The 10,054-nt window shown below is 35.2% G+C and overlaps 1 protein-coding gene across 2 annotated transcripts; it reads left to right on the forward strand.

The window, feature by feature from the left end:
- Window positions 1-1,895: 1,895 nt before the first annotated feature.
- Window positions 1,896-10,033, forward strand: aifm4 (apoptosis inducing factor mitochondria associated 4). Of its 2 annotated transcripts, none has more exons than XM_051861254.1 (20): window positions 1,896-2,037; window positions 2,297-2,400; window positions 2,473-2,554; window positions 4,400-4,509; window positions 4,690-4,799; window positions 4,950-4,994; window positions 5,081-5,156; window positions 5,518-5,630; window positions 5,769-5,855; window positions 5,945-6,036; window positions 6,182-6,312; window positions 6,903-7,018; window positions 7,104-7,175; window positions 7,268-7,331; window positions 7,411-7,487; window positions 8,107-8,224; window positions 8,776-8,874; window positions 8,973-9,048; window positions 9,146-9,250; window positions 9,400-10,033. In XM_051861254.1, exons 3-20 carry the CDS (start codon window positions 2,487-2,489, stop codon window positions 9,431-9,433), a joined length of 1,593 nt encoding a protein of 530 aa, XP_051717214.1. In that variant the 5' UTR covers window positions 1,896-2,037; window positions 2,297-2,400; window positions 2,473-2,486; the 3' UTR covers window positions 9,434-10,033. The 2 variants fall into 2 exon arrangements, with proteins under 2 accessions (XP_051717214.1, XP_051717215.1); XM_051861255.1 differs by having other exon boundaries at window positions 1,929-2,037; window positions 2,352-2,400.
- Window positions 10,034-10,054: the final 21 nt, after the last annotated feature.

Raw genomic sequence — 10,054 nt, forward strand, 5'->3', positions numbered from 1 at the left:
CCAAAGGTAATATTTTTTGTCATCACCTCCTCGCCCTCAAACAGTTGACGGTAGCCAATGACTTCCATAGTAGGAAAAAAGTACTATGGAAGTCAATGGTTACTGTCGTCAACTGTCTGGTTACCAATATTCTTTAAAATATCTTCTTTTGTGTTCAACAGAAGAAAGAAATTCATACAGGTTTGGAACAACTTGATGGTGAGTAAGTGATGACAAAATCTTAATTTTTGGGTGAACTATCCCTTTAAGAAAGAAGAAAAGAAAGCGGTCGGGGTCTTCAGCTGACGGACGCTCAGATTTGATCTTGCGCCACAAAGCTTCTCCAGCCTCGTCATTATCCCATCTGTCTGAAATAAATGATTTTATTCAACAAATGTTTTCCCATGACATTTATTTGTTATTAGCATATTTGGCCTATTTAAACTTTTGACAGGCTACATTAAAACCACGCGTTGGCCTATATACGTAGTTTTAATAATACCAATAGGCTAATAGGTAGGCCTAAATTCATTTTATACCAATGGATTTCCGTTGAAAAGCTGTAGGCCTATATATAGTTCTTCATCTAATAAATCCTTGCTGAAGGCCTGTATTAGCCTAAATGTAGGCCATAAAATGTCCACCAGAAAGTGATTTGAGATGTGGTGGGCACAGAATATCATAATTAATCAATGCATGCATGTCCACTGGACATACACTGTTGAACACAGTAAACAAATTGAAGGAAGTATAGAGTCTGAAAAGTGTGTTTTAATGAGTTTAATTTCTGAAAATCTACATGACCAGAAACGCAGCAGGTGGCGTCGAGCGACATCTTGTGGTTCTTTTTTATGTAAGCTATGGTGTAGCTGTTTCACAATACTTGAGTAACGAAGGTTATCACATGTGACTGAAACCATTAACAATTCAGACACAGAGTCAATGCGTTAAAATGATAGCTTAAAAAAGGAAAAGAAAGAAAATTCTGGCATTATTTATTTAGGCTACTCGCTTTCCAGACAATAACTTTTTTCTTCTGCTGAACATACATGAGGATATTTCGAGAAATGTCTCTGTTTTTGTCCATATAATTGAAGCCAGTGGTAACCAAAACTGTTTGGTTATTAAAGGGTTAGTTCACCCAAAAATGAAAATAGTGTCATTTATTACTCACCCTCATGTTGTCCCACACCCGTAAGACCTTCATTCATCTTCGGAACACAAATTAAGATATTTTTGATTAAATCCGATGGCTCAGTGAGGCCTGCATTCACAGCAATGACATTTCCTCTCTCAAGATCCGTACTAAAACATGTTTAAAACAGTTCATGAGAGTTCAGTAGTTCTACCTTAATATTATAAAGCGACGAGAATATTTTTGTGCGCCAAAAAAAAACAAAATAACGACTTTTCAACAATATAGTGATGGGCCGATTTCAAAACACTGCTTCGGAGCTTTGCGAATCGAATCAGATTGCAGATTGCAAATATCTTCAGATTGATGCTCTACAACACATGAACTATTCTTTTGCATGAGGTTTATGTTTGCAGTGTAATTATTTGAGTGTTTTTTTTGAGTGTTGTATTTATTTAATATGATTTTTGGAGTTTATGTAATTTACTTTATTTTCTTTCAAATCGTTCTGTGTAAGGAAGCTGGTTTGTGTTGGGATCCAGAGAGGGTTGGCTGGTTAGTAATATCTTTTTTTGCGGGGGGAAGGAACTTTTGTCACATGTATCTTGTTGTATTCATTGCTTCATTTGTATAAATAAATGATCTTTTTTTGTGATTTATGAAGTTTTCTTCTCCCTGATTATATTAGGTTGTTTTTTTGGTCACCCTTGTTGGAAGTAAGAGTGGACTAGTTACATAAGCATATTACAGAAGCGGCTCATTAGTTAATTTGATGTCACCGCCACGTGCGCTGATTGGCTGACAGGCTCGCTACTGCCTTGTCATCATGAGGTGTCAGCGATTTAACTAGTTTATTCTGAAAGGACTGCAAAGAAACCAGCAACAGGTAACCGTATGAGAACCGGAGAATTTCGTCCAGACAGGTAAGAAATGAGGAAATGATAAAGTACGCGAGGTCGACAGCACAGATACTAGCCTATAGTAAATATGAGCCTATAGTAAAAATATTTATCGAGTTACAAACCATCTCAGCTCAGGGTGTGTTTCAGTATTCCACGAAGAGCTGGCAACGTGCTTTCCTTATAAAAAATTAACATCTTTATTACTTCTGCTCTTGTACAGTCTCTTGTGTAATCTAGTTACCATCACTAACTATCCCTAGTGATTTATCTTGTGTTACAGATAATTAGTGAATACTGAACTTGCAAGTTCAAGTCTCTTCCTCTACCATTTGAAGGTAAACTGCAGAGGAAGCTGATTGACCAGATGTGCTTTGCTGTATAAAGGTAACGTTAGTAGTACAAATAGTGATGTTTGATATTCATCGGTTGTTGCATTGCTAATAGTTATCTCTTCAGCTGATAAACCAACAATGGAGACAAAACAGTGTGAAGAGGTCACGGAGATGGTGTGTTTAGAGTCAGATCTGCAGGATGGACAGTAAGAAGTGACTTTTAGAGTACATTTGAGCCAAACATGTTAAAGTATGTAATTTGTATACAATAAATAGGATCATGTAAGTGTTTGTTTGATTTTGTTATTACTTAAGTTATAATGTATTTACTATAATAATTATTATAAATACATTGGTGGTCAAAAGTTTGGAATAATTAAGTTTTTCTATGTTTTTTTTTTTTTTTTTTTTTTTTTAATTCTTATGCTCACCAAGGGTGCATTCATTTTATAAAAAATATAGTAATGCAGTAATATTGTGAAATTACAATTACAATTTAAAATAACTGTTTTCTATTTTAAAATGTAATTTATTCCTGCTATGGCAAACCTGAATTTTCAGCAGCCATTACTCCAGTCTTCATGATCCTTCAGAAATTCATGACGCTAAAAATAGAAAACCGTTACAATAGTTAGGGATGCACGATATATCGGCCACCATGTCGGTATCGGCCGATATATGTTCATTTTTAATGTTATCGTTATCGGCCAGATAAAGTAAATTTAGCTGATATATTAAAGTTGATAAATAATGGATTATATTTCCTTAAGCTGAGACACTTCAGTTGCGCACTGTTCATCATGATGGTTTTGAATTGCTTGAAATATGATAGAAATCACTTCAAAAAGGAAAATACAGTTAAGTGAAACATGTGCAGCTCAAGTCTGTCATATAAGATACATAAAATTATAATGAGAACATTATAATTGTGTGCTTGGGACATGGTTTTTAATGGTGAAACTTTTGTTTTTGTAATCAGGCTCTCAAAAGTTATATATATAAAAAAATGATTTAGATTTATCAGCCAATATATCAGTTATCAGCTTTCAAATATAAAGAATTATCGGTTATCGTTATCAGAAATTTTCAAATTGGTGCATCCCTAATAATAGTAGTTATAATAATATTTCATAATATTAAAGGGTAAGTTCACCCAAAAATGAAAATAATGTCATTTATTACTCACCCTCATGTCGTTCCACACCCGTAAGACCTTCGTTAATCTTCGGAACGCAAATTAAGATATTTTTGTTTAAATCCGATGACTCAGTGAGGCCTCCATAGCCAGCAATGACATTTCCTCTCTCAAGATCCATTAATGTACTAAAAACATATTTAAATCAGTTCATGTGAGTACAGTGGTTCAATATTAATATTATAAAGCGACGAGAATATTTTTGGTGCACCAAAAAAAATTAAATAACGACTTATATAGTGATGGCCGATTTTAAAACTCTGCTTCATGAAGCTTCGGAGCGTATTAATCAGCGTGTCGAATCAGCGGTTCGGAGCGCCAAAGTCACGTGATTTCAGCAGTTTGACACACGATCCGAATCATGATTCGACACGCTGATTCATAATGCTCGGAAGCTTCCTGAAGCAGTGTTTTGAAATCGGCCATCACTATATAAGTCGTTATTTTGTTTTTTTGGTGCACCAAAAATATTCTCGTCGCTTTATAAATATTGAACCACTGTACTCACATGAGCTGATTGTTTTTAGTACATTAATGGATCTTGAGAGAGGAAATGTCATTGCTGGCTATGGAGGCCTCACTGAGCCATCGGATTTCAATAAAAAATATCTTAATTTGTGTTTTGAAGATGAATGAAGGTCTTACGGGTGTGGAACGGCATCAGGGTGAGTAATAAATGACAAAGTTTTCATTTTTGGGTGAACTAACCATTTAACGTTTTTACTGTATTTTTGATCAAATAATTTAAGCCCCCCAAAAATGAAAAAATCATAATTATTCCAAATTTTTGACCACGAATAATTGTATTTATTCATTCATTCATTCTGGCACTATGTCCCCCATGTTCGTCCTACAGAATGAAGGAGGTTGAGGTGGACCAGCATAAAATCCTGTTGGTACGCAATAAGGGAGAATTTGCTGCTGTGGGTGGTCTGTGCACTCATTATGGCGCCCCACTTATCAAAGGTAGGGTTTGGTTTGATAATCACACAGGCTGACACAAACTGAGCAATAAATAACCCTGTCATGTGTTTACTTAGCACTGTAAATACAATGAAAACAGGTTTTGTTTTTTTTCATTCATCATTCTGTGCCCTTTACCTTTGTCATTCTTTAACAATCACAAAAGCAGTTTTATGCTTGTAGGTGCATTGGTTGGAGATCGAGTTCGGTGCCCGTTTCATGGAGCATGTTTCAATACTAAAACTGGAGATATTGAAGAATTTCCTGGGCTGGATTCTCTGCCTACGTTCAAAGTATGATTAAATACTGCAGGATGGCACTTAAGGAAACAAGCATTTTTGTTGTGTCATATGCCTGTTATAAATTCATATTTTATGTCACATGCAGTGTCCCATACAGTATATTTTGAATTAAACCATTATCTATTTTTTACTTGTCCTAAGGTCAAAGTTGAGGGTGGTAAAGTTTATGTGACTGCTGATAAAAAGGTTAGTCATGTACATTACGATTTTCATCAAGATTAGTTGTTTTTGAGGAGCATTTCATGAAATGTTATGTATTTTGCACATCTTAGAAACTGAAGAAGCGTGTTAAGAAAATGTGCGGTAGAGTGCCTGGAGTCAGTCACACTGTTGTTCTGATTGGAGGAGGTGAGTAATACATACATCATCGAGACAAACCTTTTATATATATTTAATGCTTATTTCGCTTATTTGCTTATTTGATATTTCACCTCATCCTAAGATGTTCATCGCCCCCTAGAGGGTTTTGTGTCGTACTGCAGGGGGGTCAGCCAAATAATGAAAATATGTTTAACAAAAAACAAAGCCAAAATTGAGAAGCTGAAGTTCAGCTAAATGTTTCATTGTCCCTCCAGCAAATAAATATATTTAAAAAATTTAAATGTGATACACAAATCTATCCACCATAGCCTTAAAAAAGTTTGTAGGCCTCTTCCCTAATCTGTCATAGTGGGAAATGCAACATTTGTGCGTGTTTGTGTTTTCACAGGTCCAGCTTCATTGCAATGTGCAGAAACCCTTCGTCAGAATGATTATGGAGGGAGAATTATAATGGTTACGAAAGATGAGCAGCTGCCTCTGGATAAGACCAAGCTTAGCAAGGTTGGAATGGACCATAAATGAAACAAAACCAGATTATATGATTTTTAATGGCTCCCCATTGTCTTATTGAATTTATAAACTAGTGTAGTTCCCTGTTTACTGTTTATGAAGATGTTGTGTGTTCATGGACTCTTGTAGGCAATGAATATTGAAATTGAAAAGGTGTTGCTACGACAGATTGATTTCCTTCAACAACATGGAATTGAAGTGTGGACTAAAACAGAGGTGGGTTTCTTTTATATCTTTCATTTATTTTCCTGGGATAACTTGCATTGTATTTATTTGTGGACATTAACAATAATTGTCCCTCAAAGGTAAAGTCTGTTGACACAGAGGCTAAAACATTGACTTTCAAGGATGGCACTGTCCAACACTATGACCAGCTCTTGATTTCTACAGGTGGCAGGTTAGATCATAACTTGTTTTTAAAAATGCTAAAGATTAGATAAATGTCTCATAAAAAGATCATATATAATGTGTGTGTATATATATGATAGACATATAGATCTAAATGCAACGTCTGATGGTGAATTATGTACTTTTGTCTTAAGAGCCAGACCTCTGCAGTGTCCTGGTGCTGAACTGGAAAACGTGAAATTGCTGCAGAGCTTTAAGGATGCCACAGAAATTCATCACAAGAGTGTAGGCAACAAGGCCGTCATCGTTGGAACTTCATTCATAGGTATACAGAAATCAACTTGAAAGTAGTATTCTTTCACAAACACTAGGGCTGTGTCCGAAAGCTTAGGCAGCTGACTTGTTGCCTTGTTGCTCTATCAGGCAGTGACTTTGCAGGCAGCGTTTGTGCATGAAGGTACCTCAGGAAACTGATTTCAGACTGTCTTCTGAGGCAGTGTAGTGGTTTAATGATCTACAAAAAAATAGAGAGAGCTTTGGTGATAACAAACCGAATATTTAATACTAACTTCCCACTAGAAATGATATCTAAAGTGGAAAAAATTGTCAAAATGTACATTGACACACAAACTGACCACCATCTGCAAAATTTCAGACTGCATTTTTTTGTTATGCAATGGAATGCACAGGATGGTGGGATATCAAAGGCAGCGAAGGATACATCTATGCTGCCTTCAAAAATTGATCAGAGGATGGTATCTCACTAGACAGTATGTGACACAGTCATTGGATTTGGACATGTCTTGTTGCCTTCCTACCTCCATATGCTGCCTGCGGAGGCAGCATTTTTCAGCTTTCGGACGCAGTCTATGTTAATGGCAATATTGCAAATTACGATTTTCAATTATCAATCAGGAATGGAGGTAGCAGCTTATCTGTCTGACAAGGCAGCCAGCGTCACTGTTATCGGCAGCAGTAAGTTTCCTTTCCAGTCATCACTGGGTCCAGCTATCGGAAAAATGACAATGCAGGCCAGTTGAACATTGTGGTATTTTCTTTCATTTTTGGTTTACTGCTATACGCCATCTATCTCAAGTAATTCATCTTCTGTTAAAGATGCTGGAGGAGAAAAATGTAAAGTTCTACACATGTAATGGTGTGGCTGAAATTCGAGGTGAAAATGGAAAGGTACAGTAAGAATAAGAGTCAATCATAGTCAATCATAGAGCTGATGTCAGTGCATCATACTGTAAATAAAATATCTTAACTTAATTGTTTAGGTCAAGGAAGTTGTTCTGAAAAATGGTGAAGTCCTTCCAGTTGATATTGTAATTGTGGGAATTGGTATGTACAAAAACAATTTTGTTATTGCAGTTTTGCTGTTGTCACTGTTGTCACAGTTACGTCTATATTCCTTTCAAAGGTGTCATTCCCAACACTGATTTCCTTAAGAGAACATCAGTGGAAATTGATTCACGCAATGCTGTTGTTGTTGACAAGGTAACCGCCTTCATATCACATAGAGTGAACACTTTAAAGGGTTAGTTCATCCAAAATTGAAATTTCTGTCATTAATTACTCACCCTCATGTCCCTCCAAACCTGTAAGACCTTCGTTCATCTTTGGAATACAAATTAAGATATTTTTGATAAAATCCTAGAGGTTTTTTTATTCTCCATAGAAAACAATGAAATTACCACATTCAAGGTCCAGAAAAGTAGTAAAAACATCGTTAAAATAGTCAGTGTGGTTCAACCTTAATGATATGAAGCGACGAGAATACTTTTTGTGCGCAAAAACAAAACAAAAATAACAACTTTATTCAACAAATTCGTCTCTCCCCTGTCATTCTCCTATGCTGTTTACGTTGGAGCACTTTTTTTTGAAGTCTTTACTACTTTTCTGGACCTTGAATGTGGTCATTTCATTGCTTTCTATGGAGGATAAAAAAAGCCTCTCAGATTCATCAAAAATATCTTAATTTGTGTTCCGAAGATGAACGGTCTTATGGGTTTGGAACGACATGAGGGTGAGTAAATAATGACAGAATTTTCATTTTTGTGTGAACTAACCCTTTAATGAACAAATATAGCAGTTTTTATGACATTGTGTTTTTCAGTTCATGAAAACCAACATTCCTGATGTCTTTGCTGCTGGAGATGTGGTGTCTTTTCCACTTCCTTTGGTCGGACATAAGAGAGTCAATATTGGACATTGGCAATTGGCACAAGCTCACGGTACAACCTGATATAATAATGAGAGTTTGAATGTTCAGAAATACACTACCATTCAAAAGTTTGGGATAAGTAAGATTAGTAAGACGTTTTTTTCCAGCAAGGACACATTAAATTGATCGACATTTACATTTTTACTAAACATTTCTACTTCAAACAAATGCTGTTCTTTTTAACTTTCTATTCATCAAAGAATCCTGAAAACATTATCATGGTTTCCACAAAAATATTAAGCAGCACAACTGTTTTCAAAATTGATAATGGTAAGAAATGTTTCTTTTAGAATGATGTGACACTGAAGACTGGAGTAATGATGCTGAAAATTCAGCTTTTCCATCACAAATAAATTGCATTTTAAAATATATTAAAATAGAAGTTATTTTAAATCATAATAATATTTCACAATATTACTGTTTTACTGTATTTCTGATCAACTATATGCAGCTTTGGCGAGACATTTCTTTCAAAAACATTAAAACATGTTACTCACCCCAAACCTTTGAAGGGTAGTGTTTGTGGAAATGTGTAAAGTATGTGGTTGTGGTCTTCCACAGGAAGAATTGCTGGCTTAAGCATGCTGAATCAACAGGTTGCGATTAATACTGTGCCATATTTCTGGACCATGCTGTTGGGGAAAAGTATCCGATATACAGGTGACCATTCCAAGATAAATCTCCCTTCTCTGAGCACATATGATATTTAATACATGAATAAATTAATTTTAACTCTTCTTCTGTTTAAATTCTGCTAGGCTATGGGGAAGGATACACTGACATTGTTTTAAAAGGAAGTACTGAGGAAAGAAAATTCTTGGCATTTTATATCAAGTAAGCTGATTATGAAGAAGCTTTACAAGTCCATCAAATCTTTATATCTTGAAATTAGAATCTCTCTTCATTCATCACTGTTTATATCATAATCCAGAGATGAAGAAGTTGTTGCAGCTGCCAGTTTGAACTTTGACCCTGCTGTCGCGAGGTTGGCAGAAATGTTATTGATGGGGAAGAGGATCACTAAGGCTCAGGCACAGTGAGTATCAATAAGTCAGAAACCCTCAACTCATTGCATCCTTATGCCAGAACTATGAATTGAAAAGCAATTATTGAATTTATTTGCACACATTTCAAAGGTGAAACCTGTTTAGGGGATATAATACAGGATTTTCTCTGCTTTCACAGATCTGATGACCTCAGCTGGTTGCAGCTCCCATGAAAGTGCTTTGGCAACACTTTCCTCCATGACTATTGATTACAGTTTATCCATCTATCATTTTATTTGACTGTCTTGCCTATAGCTTATATTCAGTAACAAAGATGGTACTGTGTTTTGTCTTCTAATTTTTTTTCCACATAAATATTAATTCAGTTACTCAGCATTTGGGTGTACTAAATAATGTGTGATAAGCATTTGTGTCAATCAGACATTTTATGATACAATACAATATATTACTTTTTCTTTACTTAAATACTACATACCCAAGTAAAGTTATCATGTCCTTTTGATTACAAATAACACATAAAAATATAAAATTTGTACATTATAAAAATCATTATGTCTATGGAAAGTCCCTATAAAACATGGAAACCCAACATGTGTGTATATTAAGCAAATTTTCAATGCATAGATATTTTTTCAAAGATAATTTGTTCTTCAGTTGCAACATCAAAAAGGACAGATAATGGATATCTTCAGAAGAGCTGTGTAAACAACACCATAAGGATGAGGTGTCACAGTTGGTGTTTCTATGTGGATTTAATACACTTGTGTACTAATATTGCTAGGAAAATAAAATTATAATCTTCATTTATCATATTTAATTATTGTATTACTCGT

This window comes from Ctenopharyngodon idella, chromosome 15, assembly GCF_019924925.1.
Source record: "Ctenopharyngodon idella isolate HZGC_01 chromosome 15, HZGC01, whole genome shotgun sequence".
In the NCBI taxonomy this organism is placed as follows: domain Eukaryota; kingdom Metazoa; phylum Chordata; class Actinopteri; order Cypriniformes; family Xenocyprididae; genus Ctenopharyngodon; species Ctenopharyngodon idella.

What these genes read in the sequence shown, in the direction of transcription:
- aifm4 (XM_051861254.1), top strand. Translation starts at nt 2,487, where the DNA reads ATGGAGACAAAACAGTGTGAAGAGGTCACGGAGATGGTGTGTTTAGAG. An exon ending in CGTTGGAACTTCATTCATAG is followed by an intron (nt 6,313 to 6,902) that starts GTATACAGAAAT and finishes ATTATCAATCAG; the next exon opens with GAATGGAGGTAGCAGCTTAT. An exon ending in GAAAAGTATCCGATATACAG is followed by an intron (nt 8,875 to 8,972) that starts GTGACCATTCCA and finishes AAATTCTGCTAG; the next exon opens with GCTATGGGGAAGGATACACT.